The sequence below is a fragment of the Balaenoptera musculus genome, chromosome 1 (assembly GCF_009873245.2).
Source record: "Balaenoptera musculus isolate JJ_BM4_2016_0621 chromosome 1, mBalMus1.pri.v3, whole genome shotgun sequence".
In the NCBI taxonomy this organism is placed as follows: Eukaryota; Metazoa; Chordata; class Mammalia; order Artiodactyla; family Balaenopteridae; genus Balaenoptera; species Balaenoptera musculus.
Window position 1 is genome coordinate 25,796,142 of NC_045785.1, and position 18,180 is coordinate 25,814,321.

Here is an 18,180-nt window from a genome sequence, read left to right on the forward strand (position 1 = left end):
TGGAGCCTGTGCTCCGCAACAAGAGAGGCCGCGATGGTGAGAGGCCCGCGCACCGCGATGAAGAGTGGTCCCCACTTGCCACAACTAGAGAAAGCCCTCGCACAGAAACGAAGACCCAACACAGTCATAAATAAATAAATAAATAAATAAATAAATAAATAAATAAATAAAAGACCGTGAATTTCTTTAAAAAAAAAAAAAAAGATATGTAAAGTCCTTAGAATAGTATATGGCAGATATTAAGTGTTTGCAATTATTTTGTATTATTCTGGGAATGTGTCCCTTGTTACCTCAGATATAAAAATATTATTGAATTAAGAGATATGTGAAATTATTAAGTATGTAATATTAATCATAAAAACATAATAGACATTATTTAGAGAAAGCTGGTATTTAATATTTCTGTGACATTAATTTATCACCAAAACCTGTGATTTTTTTCTAATGACTAGATGTTAATTTAATACTAATGCTTGGCTTTGAACATTTTAAATTTATGAATTGGTACTTAGAATATCAAACTGTTCTGCTTTTGAAAAATCTTTTTTTATCACTATTTAAATCTCTACACAGATTCACCAGGCATGCAAACTCATCTGCAGAAAATGCAAACGCCATGTGACTGATCTAACAGGTCAAGTGGTACAGGAAGGAACCAGGCGCTACAGACTCTGTAATGAGTGCCTTGCTGAAGTTGGCATAGACAGCCTCCCCATTGATTTGGAAGCTGAACAGCATCTTATGTCCCCATCAGATGGAGATAAGGATTCCAGATGGCACTTGGGTGAAGATGAGAATAGATCATACGTGGAGATTGTAGAGGATGGGTCTGCTGATCTGGTCATACAACAGGTTGATGATAGTGAAGAAGAAGAAGAAAAGGAAATAAAGCCCAACATCAGGTAGCTGGGATGTGAACCAACAGATCTGGCATGTCTGCAACTTACATTGACTTCCCATAACTCTCTCTTTCCATGGTCAGAGTCTGGTTAACAAATTATCAGACTGACTTGAAAGTAATGACCTGATATCACTTGCATGCTTTCTGAACAGGCCATTGTATCCATTCTGAACTTTGTTGCCCTAAAATCTGTTGCTGCACTGGAAAGAAGGACCTAGCTTGAGTTGGCATGATGGATGAACAATTAATCTTCTTACTTTTATTACAGAGATACCTTTTTTTTTAATATTGGAAGATCTACTTAGTGAACTTTTTTCAAAGAAAATATTTTAAATAAATTCACCACAACCAAACTGTATATAAGATAATTTCAAGGTGTTTCAAAAACATATAAACTACCACTATTGAATTTTCACAGGGAACGAGGTAAGAGCACATGTAAGGGTCTGGCACCCTACCTGACTAAACTAATTAGTCTATTACCTTCAGACCGAAAATGACCTATCATTATTCCAATATCCTAAATGTTTTAGAATTACGGCAGAAAACAAACCTAAACTGTTTGAAATCGTTCATATTTGAAACTTTTGTCATTAAGTTAAAAATTACTCTTATGTAGTCAGTGTTTAAAAAGAACAAACTCTAAAATAGAAGCTGACCAGAGATTATATACAGACATCATTTTCTTAAAGCAGGAAACTAATACTGTCAAGGTAGTTTTTTGAGGATCTGTCTATATAGCTCTCTTCCTCTCTAGAGAAAAAAAGAAAACTGGAGGTTCTTACCAGTTCTTAAGATTAATTTCCTCCATTTATATACTGCTATATTACTTATAAAGTGCTCTTTCACACATCTCCTCACCTAATCAGCAAGGTAAATAGTATTGTCTCTGATTTACAAATGAGGAAATTAAGGTCAGAAAGTTTAAGTCGTGGGACTGGTGACTAGACAGGTTTTGATTTTAAACAGTCCTCTTTCAACTGTCTCTCCCTGGATAGTCCCCTGAAATGGTGAAGAAGTGAAGTCAAACCTCACCAATCTGCAATAATTATAAAAAGAAGCCTATGAGAATTAGAAAGTATGAAAGAAGAGGAATTTAATCATCTTCAACAACATATAATATCTTGAATTAGAGTTATTCAAGTAGTGCTAAGTAATGTCCCCATAGTACCTATTGACATGTTTTTATGTTATTTATATATAAATTTTATATATAAAACTATTTGAACACATTATTCTCCTAAGTTCTTTAAGCAGTTTATATATAATTCTTCAAAACAAACTTTTCTACTAGGATACAAAATTAAGTTTTAACTCCTCCCCTATATGAATTATGAAACATTCCAAAATTACAGTCAAATTGGAGATGCATTATTTTAGTTGTAAAGATAAAATCTAAATACTAGAAGTAAAGAACTGTTCATAAAGGTCTTGGCAAGTTATCCCAATTAAGCTTGTTTTAATTTAATTTTGATAGAGGCTCCGTGTATTATACTGTATTTTTAACTGCCATGACATACCTCAAGATACTTTTTATGTTCTTTTCTCTTATTCTTTAATTAATGATTATCCTTAATACCAATTTGTGGGCCAAAATGGTTAATTTCTTTAAGTTTTTTTATAAATAGATGAATAACCACTTTGTTTTATGGTACCTAATTCTGAGGTTTTTTTCAGGATTCCCCTGATGGTAAATTTCCAATTGCTTCAAGACCGGATAGTGTGCATTGAGTTCATTGTCTCCCAACATGACCATTCCTGAGTCAGGAGTCTTAACAATTACATTGTTCCAAATGAGGGAGGGAACACTTGTCATTCTTTAGTCTCACCAGAGGATGATAACATCTTTCAAAACTGTAATCTGATTTTTAATCATTGGAACCAATAGGAAAAATGACTGACTTGAGCTTTATTTATAGAAATGAAGTTGTGCTTGCATGTGTATACTCTAACGCACTTTAGTCTATGATCTAAATGTTCTTTGATGCTACTATATTCTGCATGCAAACATCAGCATGATTGTCAGCAAGGTCCACTGAACACAGTGCCACCAGCACTTGTAGAGCCTTATCAGAAATAATGCTTTCTCTTAATTGTTTATAACAAGCATCAAGCAATCCCCACAAAACAGCTATCAAATTCACCAAACTAGACAGTGCATCTGTTCTATCATTTTAGTATCATAAAAGAACATTCATGACATGTTTGTAAGTTGTAAATAATAACTCCAGTATCATATCATATTTATCTAAGACTTTAGAGACCAATTCTTTTCTAGAGTGAAACTGTCTATTAACGGTTTCTAAGAAAACTGAATTCTTTGGCTCTTAAATGTGGGAAAATATTACATAGGGGTATAATCTGTTAATATAAGCTTTATTTATGCCAAGATTTTTTTTTTTTTTAATGTTAGGAAAATAATGGAAGTTGGTTAGACCAAAGTTTGCTCTTACAAGAATGCTGTTTTATCAGCTTCTGAACACCCTTCTAAGTCTATGGTCCTCAAGATCCGGTTGATAGGATGAAGTTTTGCAAAATAAAGCACCACTGAGTCGTGCCTACTGTCTGGAGGAAGCAAAATTGACTAGGCCAGTGGTTTAAAAGATTTTTTTTTACCCAAGAAACCCCTTCTTCAAATGAATTGTTTCATAGAGAAGTTCAACATTTAAGGAAACTCTAAAGGACAGAGCTGCTCTGGTTTAAGCTCCCTACAAACCTTTCCCCAGACACTCTGCAGAGCTCAGGAGTCCAGCACTGAAAACCTTGGGCTGGATCACTTTTTGAATTCCCTTTGAGCATTACAGTCTCACTTCATTACTCCTGTTACTCCTTGCACTTATAAGCTGGTAACCATAGAGCAGCAAATCACATCTTTACAAGGCTCCTTCTATAGTTATCATATATCTTAAGACCTTTTTAAGAACAAATTTTTCAATATTGTATGTCTGAGTGATGAAATCAAACACAGTTACTGCTTTTATGTGGCCAAGTTACTGCTTAATGGATGAAAAGTTCAGTGTTTCAGTTACTTATGAGCTCAGAACTCAATTCGTTAAAAGTTATTTTGCTGAGTCATGCTAAGATATATTGAAATTTCCACTCATATTGGTTATATATGTTTGGAGTCCTAAAATTAATACTATGGAAAAATCACTAAAAACAGTACAGCATAAGATATGTTTAACTGGGAAGGGTGATAACAGTAGGTACTGGAGGACCAAACTTTAGATTATAAATGGAAAGTTCTAAGTTATTTTATATTAGAGTGGATCAGTATTACTATTTATCATTTATATAGCATTTTATATTTGCAAAGTATTTAATAATTTTTATGTTATTCTTTACATATCTATGAAATAGGACATTTATCACATGAAAGGTAAAGAAATTGAGGCACAGAACAGTAAAGCAACCTGCCTAAGACAACCCAGTGAAACAGTGGCAAAAATAGGAATTAGAATGATCAGATTTTCTGAATCCTAGAATATCAGCTTAAATCACTGAGGTGTGTTGTGTATTACTCTATTTTATGAGTTTATGCAAATAACAGTCAATTGTTTTAAAGCTTACGTCATTGTATGTGGATAAATCCTATACAGAATAAATATTATGTAAAGGATGTGACTTTGGTTACAAGAGTTTCAATGATAAAAATTCAGGTTGTCACACAAGTGGCATTATTTAGCCAATTTTATATATTGTGAAGTATAATTAATATTTTATTTTGATACAGGAGTTTCTCAACTATTCATGCCAATTGAGCCATGAATAGACCAGAAAAATGAAATCCACAGAGAATCTATAAACTTCATTTTCTAACTTGTCAGCCTTCTCCCTAAAGTACCTGTGTTAATGCCAATGAAAAGTGAACTATGTTAATAAGCCACACACAGGAGAAGCCAGGGGACTCTTAATTTTATTTTTTTTGGCTGCACTGGGTCTTCGTTGTGGCGCGCCAGCTCAGTAGTTGCTTAGTTGCCCCACGGCCTGTGGGATCTTAGTTCCCCGACCAGGCATCAACCCCGTGTACTATGCATTGGATGGCAGATTCTTAACCACTGGACCACCAGGGAAGTCCCGGGACTCTTAACTTTTAAATGCAAAATATTTTGAAATGTTCTACTTAAAAGCATGATAAACACTTTTCCCTGCCTCTTTTTATTTTCTTCACACCAGCAAAAGCCATTGGATACTTCATCATCTTTAGATAGGAAACCAGTGACCAGGGTAATGCCAGTCATCTCTTTACCTTTGGGCTTGATTAGATCATTTGCAAACATTATTAAAGACAACTTGTAAAGTATATCTAAGAACTGATTATACTTTCCTTCACTCTTTCGGATTTCTAGATACACAGATCCATTATATAGTTTCTTGATTTCCCCATTGGGAAAATCTTTTAATTCCTTGTTGATATTATTTACAACTACTTAATTCTTTTATTGAGTAACTTATTTTATTCAGCCTATAAGGGAAAAAAATGGAACATTTTTACCTAGATAGTAGTTCTCAACCTTGGCTGCACTTGAGAATCACTTGTGGAAATTTTAAAAATACAGATGCCTAAGTAAAGCAGAATCTCTGGCACATGGGGCCTGGATACATTTTTTTTTTTATCTTTCCAGTGTTTTTTATGTGCAAAATAGGTCCCCTAGTCAAGGTTCCCCTCTGTTCTCCCCAGATAGATAGATGCTAAAGTTGGGCAGTGGAACCATTTCACCTTCCAGTCCACTGGTTTGCAACCCTATCATTAAGGAAAAAAAATTAAAATATGGTTGCCCAGTCCAAGAAAATATTGTTTTTTGTGAAATTTTAAGATATTGTGTATGTCCCCTCATCTAAAGTTTTTATTAGGGTCAAACAGTATGGACACTAAATTAAAATAGCCCATTTTTACTTTGAGATGTATTTGCATTTTTATTTGATCATGGGTTGCAGTCTGGGAATTCACACAGTAATTCAGAGTAATAAAAGAACTATATTAGGAATATGTGACTGAAATACTATATCCTGAAATATTGCAAGCTTTAATGTTTTCTTTGCTTTTGAAAAAGAAACCAGAACACTCTCCAAGCACTGTGAAACTTAATTGCTACACATTAGTATTCCATCAATGAATTGAATTAAATCAGTTTTTATTCAAGTTAAATGCCATACCAGAGAAACCAAGAAAGATGTCTTATTTAAAGAAGCCTTCAGATTACTTTGGAAAGAAAAATAAATGTCTTTGCTTTACTTCAAGTATTGCCATTAAAATTTTTTTTTGGAAAATAACTTGAAACGACTTGGGCATAAAGCACCATCCTCATTCCCATAATTGAGGTTATGTATGCAATTCAAACATGACAAGTATATCCATTCAGTAGTATTGTATATGCAGACACCATTGCTTAATCTCCTACCAAAAAAAAAATCCAATAAGGAAGTGGCACTTTCTTGCATAATTCAAAAAGGTTAAACGCTGAAATACAAGAAGATAATGTGTCTTCTGTTGCATATTTGAGTTGATTTTAAACTTTTTTTCCCCTGGAGGAAAAAAATCCACAAGGAATACAGCAGTGGAAAACGGCACCTGCACCAGACGCTGTAGTATTTGGAGGCCGTGTTAAAAAATGAAAGCCCTGTGTTTTCCCCTAAGCAGCAGCAACATCTATTCACGCTCAGGCGGATGACCACGTGGCTTCATCTTATTTTCAGGAGGACTGCACCAGTGAGTGGGGTTAAGGAGTAGCAACCTTTACTTTTCCTTTTCAGTCCTGTTTCCCGCACAACTACTTTTCCTGGAAAGTTATCACAGAGTCCAGCAGCGAGACCCCCGTAGAGAACCCCACAGTTCCCCGTAGAGGCCCCGACATACCAGACACCCCTAAAGCTAAATTCTGGGGGGGCAAGATAAATAGGAAACGCTGTGTTGTGTGCAGTGTGCACCCGATTGAGCCGCTATTTGCCGGGTCCCTACTCGATCCAAGGCCGCCGAGGTAGGCACACATGCCTCGCCATTTAAAACAGGAGGAAACTGAGGCTTGAGAACTGACCCCAAAGTCATTGAGTCCAGCCCACGCAGTGGGTTGGCTAGCGGTGCCCGAAACCGCCGCCCTACCGCCAGGGGGAGCTAGTGTGCTTTACCTCTACTCTCGGTTCCCATAGTGCAGTCTGTGCGTCACAGAGGGTCACTGGCTTGGGCGTCCCCCCCCATTCCTCCCCCGCCATCACACAGAGTGGGGATCGCGCCCTTGGCCTCGCTGCTGCTGGAAGAGATGTACCGGATGACAGCCTGACTCTCCAGATTCTGCAGGCACTTCACTGATGTTTTTTAGTTTACCTGTCTTGCCTCCCTCCCCTCCTTCCTTTCTTTTTCAGGGAGTCGTAACTCTTCTACTGAGCAACAAATGTTTTAGCCTGACAGCCAGGTGAGGTAGGTACTACTGTATTATGGCAGATGAAGAAACTGAGGCTTAGAGTGGTGAAAAGACTTGGCCAAGTTCAGAAAATTTGGGAAGTTTCAAGAAGGAAACTGGAAGGAGAGGCCTTGACTCCTACCTTTAGGTAACAGACATACATATAAACATCCACATGTTGGAAGATGAGGCATTTGTAGTGACTTCGGGAACCCTTGTCACATGCAAGGGAGAGAAATGAAATAAAGTCCTGGGGGAATTTTACATTCCAGCTGGAGAGACATACACATATGGCCAATGACGATGTGTGGTAGAAAGTACCAACAGCCAGAAGTACATCCATTTATTCACCCAACCAATGTCTCAATATCTACCAAGCACCCAGATTCCTAAATGGAATTCAGACAAAAAATTTGGGCGGGGAGAGTATCACATTTATTAATTTCGTTTTTACTCAAAAATAAATAGAGATAACAAAAAATGGTCCTTAATGCCAACACGTAAAATAGCAATGCTATATTTAAAAGGAAAAAAAAAGATGATTTTGAGCTACGCCTTGAATAATGGAAAGAACATCCAATTAGGAGACACAATGAAAGGAAAAGAGAAATGATCAGTATAACTAAGGAAAACTAGCAAATAGTTGAGCACAGGGGATGGAAGTGTAAGAGGAGTTCAAGAAAACTCCAATGTGGGCTGTGGAAGGATAAGGGCACTGTTGATAGAAACAAGGAACTCAGAATTTGGATATGAAAACACGACATTAAAGATCTCTCCCTAAGGAGCATGTCACCAGAGGGCTTTGGAATCAGGAAGAACTCGAAGCATCACTGAAACAGACCATTAAAAGATGGAAGGTACAAGGAAGGTACAAATAATAACCAGAAGCCAGTTCCCTTGCTCCTTAAGGTGCTTCCAACTTAAAAGCAGAGTTGACTACTACATACGTTAGCTGACTTAAGGAACTTTATGAAATTGTTGTAAAACAAAGAGAAAAAGAATCTGCACAAGAATTCAAAGGTAGGAACTGGTGAGTTGTATGGTGTGAACTTTGATGGTGGGTGATGGTGGGCGGGCTGCACTGGTACTGAGAGAAGACTTGGAGAGGCCATGGGAACATAAAGGCAGAAACAAAGTTACCCTATAATTGATTCATTTTTCTTCTCATTGTGACACACCCCTTGAATGGTTAATACTTCGAGCTGCAAGGGAATCAGGATGGGACAGTAAAATGGGAGTCCTGTAGAAGGGCACCCAGCTTGGCATAAAGGGACAGGCACAGCTTTTGAAAACAGCTCAACTCTGATATGGAAGAAAGAAAACTAGACTAACATAGGAAAGATTTGGAGTAGAGAAGCAGGAAAGGAAAAAGTCTGAAGAGAAAGCAGGAGGAGAAGCAGAAGGGAGTGGCTTTTGTTTGCCCTTCTTAATAAACAAGAGACTGGCAGAATGGCACTGGCTCCACGGTTATCCTTAGGCTGGTCACCCCCTAACCAAGCGCTGTGGCCTTTTTAAAAAATTAAAAGGTGAAAAAGTAAGGGGGCTGTTAGCATTTAAGCTTGTCCCAATAATAGTACTAGCCCTCACTGAGCATTACTATGTGCCAGGCACTGTCTTGAGTTTTATGTGTATACATTTATTTAATTCTCTCAACAACTATTGTCACGAGTTAAAATTTGGAAATTGAGGCGCACGGAGATTCAGCAACATGCCCCAAAGTGGATAGTTAGTAAGTGCTGGAACCAGGACTTGAACCCCCATGATCTGGCTCCAGTTTGTGCTGTTAACCACTGCACCCCCAAAATCCTCAAAATAAAACTGTTAGCAGAGTAGTGTTTAAATTCCAAAGTTCCAAGTATAATTCCAAAATTACTCCCTTTCTCTTCTTACAAAATAAGATTCTTAACTATGGTAGCAAAGCTGGGGACACCTGGTCTGTGAGTAGTCACCATCTCCATTTCAGAGTTGAAGAAACCCAGCCTCAGAGAGGTTCAAGAAATTCCCCAAAGTCATATAGCTAGTGAGTGACATGGTCAGGATGTGAATCCATGACTCTAATGTACTTAAAGTTTGTATTTGGAAGTAATTTAAAAAACACACACACGTGTATTTATTTGGCAATGGGAAAAAATAATATAAATCCACTATTTTCTACTGTCTTGTCCTGATACGAGATATTTCTATAGTCAAAATGTTTTTGCTAAATAACATTAGCTTTTGAACTTTTAGAGTATGTGTCAGAGAAAATGAGACAGCCATTGTCAATCATCTATTTTTGAGTTGCACCTTACAAATATCACCCAAATGTGGAGTGTTTCCTTATATATAAAACTTGAGGGCTTCCTTGGTGGTGCAGTGGTTAAGAATCCACCTGCCAATGCAGGGGACACAGGTTTGAGCCCTGGTCTGGGAAGATCCCACATGCTGCAAAGCAACTAAGCCCGGGCGCTACAACTACTGAGCCTGCGCTCTAGGGCCCGCAAGCCACAGCTACTGAGTCCATGCACCACAACTACTGAAGCCTGCGCGCCTAGAGCCTGTGCTCCACAACAAGAGAAGCCACCGCAACGAGAAGCCCGTTGACACAACTAGAGAAAGCCCACGCGCAGCAACGAAGACCCAACGCAGCCAAAAATAAATAAATAAAATAAAACTTGAGTAATGAGAGCTGTCATGCTAACCTCACAGGGCTATTACCTGGATCAAAAGAACAACAGAACATAAATGTGATTCGTTATATATTAAAAGGTATAAGTACAATGAACAGAGTCTTAAGTCCCAAATCTGCCTCTTCTAGCCAGTAGGTTTTAGGTGTCACTAATCCCCTTATTTGTAAAATGTAGGACAACTGTACTACATATAGAATTGCTGGAAGGACAAAGGGGTAATATAAAGCATCTGGGAAAATATTTTGTACAGAGGAGACCTGGATATGTGTTTATGACAAAATAAATATGTTGGCCCTAAGACTACTTTCTTGCATGTCCAGAATTCAACATTAATTGTTCATTTTACAGGCAACAGAACAAAAAAGTACAGAGCATGATATATGGGAAAAAACATTGATAAATTACTACAGTCACTAAATTCTGAGGAAGTTTGCTCTGGAAGGAGCTTTTGGAAGCTATCTTTTCCAATTTCCTGTCCCCCCCGCCGCCCACCCTGGTTTTTCTAGATGAAGAAACTACATTCTCAGTCTCAATCTGGAATTCCCCAAACCTTCTGAAGCTCAGACTTCAGGAAGGGGCAGAACTATAGTCCACTTGGGGCACTTCCCCCACTTTGAGGAGGGTATAAACTGTACTTTTTCCACCATTTCTTCTTCTTTTTTTTTTAAACTTTGGGTTTATTTATTTATTTATTTTTGGCTGTGTTGGGTCTTCGTTTCTGTGTGAGGGCTTTCTCCAGTTGTGGCAAGCGGGGACCACTCTTCATCGCGGTGCGCGGGCCTCTCATTATCGCGGCCTCTCATGTTGCGGAGCACAGGCTCCAGACGCGCAGGCTCAGCAATTGTGGCTCACGGGCCTAGTTGCTCTGCAGCATGTGGGATCCTCCCAGACCAGGGCTCGAACCCGTGTCCCCTGCACTGGCAGGCAGATTCTCAACCACTGCGCCACCAGGGAAGCCCATCCACCATTTCTTCTTGAACATTCTCTTCCAAAGCCCAAGTGGTAATAGCAAGGTGAAAAGAGAACTAGCAAGGGTGGCTGTAAGGACACACATAACCACTTAGCCTTCTTGGAGAGGCACCAGTGAGAAAAAGTCATCACATCACTACTGTTACTTTCCCGAAAAGTCACTGCCATCATGTAACACACCCCTGTACCCATGACAATGACTGTCTGATTAGTAAGCAGACCTGGTGTGATTTGGACCTTTTAGGCTAAACTGTTCCAGTAAGATACCTTCTCTTTCTCTTTTAAAATATAATATTACTAGATCACAGAAACTTAGAACTGGAAAGGAATTGAGGAATCACTAATACACACCTATAATACATAGATGAGGAAGTAGGTCCAAGGTCAAACAGTAGTAGAGCAAAGGCTAGGAACTGAGGCTTGTGGCTTGGGATTCTTATGTTCTTATAGATATGCTCAAGGAGCTGACCTGCAGTCTCTGCCTAAGAGTTTGACGTAGCTGTAAGATGCTTAATCCACTGACCACTAAGTAGTAACTGACCATCTATTATGTGCCATCTAGGAGCTTTCCTTCTATTCAGAGGTATAAGATTAGTGAACATTAAACAGTTATAAAATTGAATAAGCCTGCAAATCTTTAAAGCTAACTAGAGAAGCATAGTTCAGAGACCCCTGAAGGCTGAATGGTAAGGGAGGCATTGTGGAAATGTGATTTGAGCTGGGTTTTTAAAATTTATTTATTTTTGGCCACTCTGCGAGTCTTGTGGGATCTTAGTTTCCCTACCAGGGATTGAACCCAGGCCCACAGCAGTGAAAGCACCAAGTCCTAACCACTGGACTGCCAGGGAATTCCCTGAGCTCGGTTTTAAAGCGGAGCTGCAGACTAGCAACCTGTGGACCAGATTCAGCCCACACACAACCTGTCTGTACTTCATTGTGATGACCCACAGTGGTTTGGGTTTCTTTCCAAAAACTTGGGAGGTTTTACATAAAAATCCCACTCTCTGGGGTTTTATGAAAAACTGCCACCCTAGGCTTGTACTCCCATTAGCAATGAGGGCTGGAGCTGAGAAGCAGCTGCCCGCTTGGCCCCTGCATAAACCCTCAGTTCAACACCCGCAGTCCTCCCATTACCTGCCTGACTCCTTGGGCAGCGGATTTGCTACCCAACGTTTTCAGAAATGAGAACGGCAGCCCAGAAGTAAGACAGAAGTGAAGATGTGTGGGTACGTTATGGGGAAGGAGAATTAGCTCTGCAATGGGGGAAATCTGTTCCTTAGGGAAAGACACATACTTGAAACTAGCAGAAGAATCTGGTGAGAGCACGGTGCAACCATCTCAATAAATAAGCTAAAAATAAATAAAACGTGTGCTGCTACTGATGGATCAAGAATGCCAACACTTCATGTATAAAGGGTAACATACTCATTTTCCTTCTATTCAGTATCTTTGTTTTGGCATACTTTAAAACTAATACAAACTAAATTTTAAAATTTACCTGAAACTGTAATAAGTTATAAATTTATTAAAAATAAGAAAATATAATCTGTATTGCATAATTACATCTGCCTTGTTTTTACTGAGCCCCATTATACAGCTCTGGTGGTTAAGAGATATGGCTATGCTTTCCCCCCGCCCCGAGTCAAATGTGTTACCCTACTTGGCTTACTACATCCCAAGAGCTCTTCTTACTTTGGCTTCATCTCTCCCATTGCCCTCACAATATCCCGTTGTTCACTTTCACAATCAACGCCCCCAAGTAGCCCATGATGTGTAAAGGAGTCGAAAGAGCCCCATCTCAGGCTGGAAATTCATCCTAACAAAAGATAAAGAGATTCTTCTAGACATTGTTTTGCTTGGAGGTCCACAATTTACACTTATAAAATATGCCTGAGAATAAAGAAGGTGAAGGAGTGCTACCTGAGATCCTGCTGTGTAACCATTTGAAGAGCTACTGTTAAAACCACAGGCTCCTGCCCTTGTCTTCATTACGCCCCCCTACTTTCTGTTAAATTCCCAGAGAGGGACTTCCCTGGCTGTCCAGCGGATAGGACTCCGAGCTTCCAAGGCAGGGGGCACGGGTTTGATCCCTGTTTAGGGAACTAAGATCACGCATGTCGTGCGGCGCAGCCCAAAAAAAAAGAAAAAAAATCCCCAGAGTAAAAATGATGTGGTGCTCTGAGAGAATAGTTAGAAAGCTCACAGACAATCTCTTCCTTTTAGGTCAAGTTCAGCACACTATAATGATATTTGGCACCACCCAGTGGCAATCTTTTTTCACATATGTGTGAATAAACAGCAACTTTGCAAACTCTTGCATCACAAGGAAGAATACCTCAATCAATGAATAGAGGATGGAATAATGTTGCAAATCAAATGAAAGCAGCCTCATTTTTTTCAAAGTTTATCTACTTTGAAAAGTTCAGATCATTTTAAAGTTGTTTTCCTGGCCTCCTGTCTCCTTAGGAATGAAAAGCTTAGGTAATTTTTAAAAACCAAAGACATTTAAAAAAATTCTCCTTTTCTTCTCTAAATATAATGGCTTTAATATAAAATTATATGTTAGAAAGAAGGGCCCATTTGTACATGCATCAAATTTTTCTTATGGGAAAACAGGAAAGTGTCAATACTTCAGTGCTTAAAAAAAGTGAGAACAGTAAATCAGGGCTCTTTCTAGAGAAGCCTTCCAATTGTTCAACTATAATTGTTTCATCTGAGAAAACCAACTGGAATACAGGATGGCTCTTTCCCACAGCAATCTACAACGACCCCTTTTCATGTATGTATAGAAAATATATGTGTTAACCAATTTGGAAGAAAAGCAAAATCCTGGTTGTAGGATTCCTCAAATTTCTTTTTTTTTCGAGCTGCATTCAGTAAGAACACGGGGGCTTCAGAGTCTCTCAGGCTGCTCTTAGATCAATGATCCTTTCTGGGACCAGGCTGGAGGGCTGGCATTCCATGGGAAGGGTGTAAGGCACCTGCTGCTACAGCAGGGAATTAACAAATGAGGAACCATACTTGCCACCTAAAGGTTTCTTTAAACTTTGAATATTTGGATAACACAGATCAAGACTGTACCTAGATTTTCCATTTCTGAAAGTCACACTTTAAGTTAAAAATTTCTGTTCTGCAAATCTCCATATATTAACAGATACTGTAGAATTTATATCATGGTATCTTCTCAAAAGGAAGAGAAAAAACAGTTCTTTATAGGGAGTCTCTTTTTTGTGTGTGTCTTAAATGTCAATGATCACAAAAACTTCTGGCTTCTCTTCATCATAGACCTGCATTGCTGAATATGTTATTGCTTTGACTTCAGTTCCCTGAAGTTGGGGTTAAAGAAAAAACAGGAAGAAAAAGGACATCAAAATCAGAATCATTAACTCTAGCAACAATTGGCAGAAAGTCAAAATTCTAATATTGCTCTGAAAAACTCACACGAAACAATTAGTTATCAAATTAGTATAGTATTATCCACTGATCCAGTAAAAGTGAGAGGAAAATATGTACAGCAGAAAAATCACTGAGTTAGGAGATGGAGCATACTATAGCCCTGGCTTTGTTTGCAACTGGATACAGACGCTGTCTGACTTCTCTGGGCATCAGCTTTTTCATTTATCAGATGGGTTGAATCCAAGAACACAAAGCTTTCCTACTGTTTGGGTCAGGGCTCCTTCTTAAGGCTTCTTCCATACAGTCTAACCTGGGCCCTGGGAACTCGGCCTATTCCCTTCTCTGAATGGCAGTCAAATGCCTATTATCCAACATCTCCGTTTAGATGTCTAATAGGTATCTCAAATATAACATACTCAAAAGAAAATGCCACTGTCATTTGTATTATAAAAATAGTTTGTTTTCAATCCACATGCTCCCCCTCTACTGGCTTCTGTTCTTTTTATGCTTCTCTTCCCCAAGGCTCCCTCACCAGGCTTCATTTTATTGCACTGTCGTTGAAGAAATGCTATTGCAGCTACCGGAAGCAAACAGGATTTTCCAGTCACCTCCAACTAACTTAGGTCCCCTTGGCCTAAACACAGGGGTCAGCGAACTACAAATTGAAGGCCAAATCCGGCCTGCCACCTATTGTTGTACAGCCCCACGAACTAAGAATGGTTTTTACATTTCCAAATAGTAGTGGAGGAAATGTTTAAAAAAAGTTTTACTGGAACACATCCACATTCATTCACTTATGTGTTGTCCTTGGCTGTTTAGTGCTATATATAAGAGAAGAGTTGAATAGTTGCTCTTCCATCATTCTCTGCCCACAAAGCACAAAACATTAGGAAAAAAATTGCCTACCCCTAGTCCAACAGATTTGACTCGTATAGAGCGAAGCCATACATGCTGGCAAATACTGAATCTGGAGAAGCACAAAAGGTAGAAGAAACTTTAGAGAACATCTAGTCCAACACCTTCATTACAGGGGAGGACATCAAAACTCGATAAGGCAAAGGGATTTTTACACCCCACAACTCTGTAACAAACCTGACCCTATAACCCAAGTGCTGATTCCTAATCCTCCAAATCAGGTGTGTGAAATCACAGTGTTTTAAAATAATATGTCCAGACGGGTCATATTAGTCTGAGAAAAATTTAGGACTTTACACCAACTTATTAGAACTAGTTAAGTTAACTGTCACATTTACTGACTTTATGGTAAGGTAGTATAAAATGTTTTTAATGGCTGGATTTAAAAACATACCTGAGGGTGCTTGGACAATGAGAATTTTTCTCCCCACCTTGAGAAGGAAAAGTGAAACATGATTAAGATTTCCAGGATTTAACATTTATTCTCTCTTCCCACATTTTAAAATAAGCCTTATAAATGTGGTTTAGATACTAGAAAGCCAAAAGAGATGGAGGGGGAAGGGAGCTATAAATTTCAATTTGATTGTTAGCAGATACAGCTGTTGAGGGACTTATGTGTACAATAGCCATTTCAAGAAGGTTGATAGTTGCTCTTAAAAAAAAGAAGTGTCCTAGTATAGTGTACATAGGTAGATTCTCAATAAACATTGTTTAATGAATACTGGTTCATAACAGAGTAGCATGTTCAAAATTTTCACTGTACTCAGGACTACAGAACTAATTAATATCTTCCACTGGAGAAAGCACATCTAAACACCATAAAGGCAAAATACTAGATTCTGTAATACAGTCTGAACTTGGTTTGTATTTTATAACTTTTCAAAAAATGTCCATGGTGTGTACATGGAAGGCCCTAAAGGTACTGCCCTGGAACCTGGGATGAGCATCCTCTCTCCCTTCAACACTAATGTGGCTGAAGATCACAGCAGCAGAAGCAGTAGCAGTAGTAGAAAGAGCAAAGTTTTAAAATTCTGTTCAACTATTTATTAGCTAAGTACCCTTGGACAACCCTGTTTTCTTACCCGTAAAAAAAGGGAGGAGGAGGAGATAATAAAAGCTCTCACTTTACAAAAAGAAACTAAAAAAATTCAACATAAAATAGAAAAGATAAGCTTTATATAAAAATAACCTAAAAGAGTTACGTAAGGGTTGGAGTGAGCCCTCACGTGGCTGAATAAGACCAGAGGAGGCAGCAAGTGCCGGGAGGAAAGTGTAAGGCTCAAGATGGAAAATCATGAACCAGATGATACTGTCAAGGAGAACTTAATTGATATCGTAACCAGAAAAATTAACCAAATTCCAAAACAGAAAGGAATATGCTTGAAAATGGATCAACATATGTTGGACTTAATGTTGCCCTCTATGGCCTAATAGCAGATAGTATTTTTCGACGAATCTTACATGTGACGCAGGCTCATATACCTGCTGGCTTACCAATGGCAGAGATCTCATTTTTGACGGCACACGCATCTTACAAAGATTTTGTAAGTTTACCTTTGAATACAGGTGATTTGCATTGTGAAACCTGTACCTTAACACGAGGTGGATTGGTTGGTCTTGTTTTTGGTGGTCTGTACCCTGTTTTCTTGGCTATCCCTGTGAATGGTGGCCTGGCAGCAAGATATAACTCAGCCCCGCTACCCAAGAAAGGAAACATCTTAAATTACTAGATTAGGATTTCTAAGCCTATCTTTATGTTATTTCCCATTTTGCTCCAGACTGGGTTTGCAGCATACCTTGGGTCTAGAGAATATAAACTACTTATAAAGGCTTTTCAGTTACCTGAACCTGGCCTAGAAACTGTGATTGTTAAGTAAATCTGTACACAAAAATAAAAGAGTAAAAATAACCTACATCTAAGTATGAATAAACAGAGACTTGTTAAAAAACAAAAAACAAAAAAACACCTAAAAGATATCATTAAATGACTGAAGAAACTCGGAAAACACCAAATCCAATCAAAGTGCCGTAATCAAGTGTTTGCAAACTCTGGAAGGAAATGTGTAACTTGTTAATAGAAGGAAATGGAGTCCAGGTGTGAGGATCTATAACAAAGGATGCATCAGCATTTCTCATCACCAAGCTAAGCTTTATGCAAATATCTGTGCCATCTACCAATGATATATTTTTTGTGCTAAAAATCAACAAATTGGGAATCCTGTTTAATAACACACATCAACTTTGTTCTGACAAGTTTCTGGTCCACCAAACCTGAGGTGAACCCTGGCTCCTAGGTATCTCAAGAAGCTTAACCTGCAAAGCCCTACTGGGATGCAACTGGTCTTCTGACTTAACATTTCTATCTGTCTTCCTGCCCACTGAGTTCACTGAAGAATAACTTAACATCTTTCATGACCCGCTACTTAAAAGGTTTTCAAAACTTACCCAATTGACCGTAATTTGAAATTTCTTTGATCAATATTAAGTACTTTTACTTCCTAAAGAAGAAAAAAAATTTCTTTTAATTTTAATATATGCTCATAACAGACCAGCTACTAACACATGTCTAGGTTATCATCTTTTCAAGATAATAGCATAAAACTTTTCTGAAGCAAAGAAAACTAAAATGTTAACTAAAACAGAACAACAAACTATATATTTCAAGGAAATACAGTTTTTTCTTACATATTCAAGGGACATATTCTTGAAAATGTACAGTCTAAAAATATGAGTCAAAAGAATTTTTCTGTAAGATACATAGAGGAGGATGACCTAGGATTTCAATCACTCTGAGTTTTTTTCAGCTTTATTTATTTAGAGTTGACAAAACTCTCAGCCTATTTTTATATAATATTGTAGGACGAATGACCCAGTTCTGTAGGACGAATGACCCAGTTGGAAGAATGTATGTAGTGGAGCTGGTAAGGGAGAG

General features: G+C 38.3%; 2 protein-coding genes and 1 pseudogene across 8 annotated transcripts in view; 2 read left to right on the plus strand and 1 right to left on the minus strand.

The window, feature by feature from the left end:
• ZBTB8A (zinc finger and BTB domain containing 8A) overlaps positions 1–9,713 on the plus strand; it is a 64,813-nt gene extending 55,100 nt beyond the window's left edge. The window contains exon 4 of one of the 2 annotated variants that reach the window (XM_036842951.1): positions 574–9,713. In XM_036842951.1, the coding sequence (XP_036698846.1) occupies positions 574–906 (333 nt within the window). In that variant the 3' untranslated portion in view covers positions 907–9,713. The remainder of the gene's footprint in view (positions 1–573) is intronic. The other variant, XM_036842941.1, reaches the window with a different exon arrangement.
• Positions 1–18,180, minus strand: part of ZBTB8OS (zinc finger and BTB domain containing 8 opposite strand) — an 80,984-nt gene that overhangs the window by 51,593 nt on the left and 11,211 nt on the right. For 3 of the 6 annotated variants that reach the window (XM_036843042.1, XM_036843006.1, XM_036843051.1), the window contains 3 exons: positions 17,694–17,746; positions 15,643–15,679; positions 13,637–14,263 (listed from right to left, as the gene is read on the minus strand). In XM_036843042.1, coding sequence (XP_036698937.1) covers positions 14,177–14,263; positions 15,643–15,679; positions 17,694–17,746 — 177 coding nt within the window. In that variant the 3' untranslated portion in view covers positions 13,637–14,176. Of the gene's footprint in view, positions 1–13,636; positions 14,264–15,239; positions 15,301–15,642; positions 15,680–17,693; positions 17,747–18,180 lie in introns of those variants that run through there. The other 3 variants (XM_036843032.1, XM_036843024.1, XM_036843015.1) reach the window with 2 other exon arrangements.
• LOC118890309 lies at positions 16,488–17,684 on the plus strand (annotated as a pseudogene).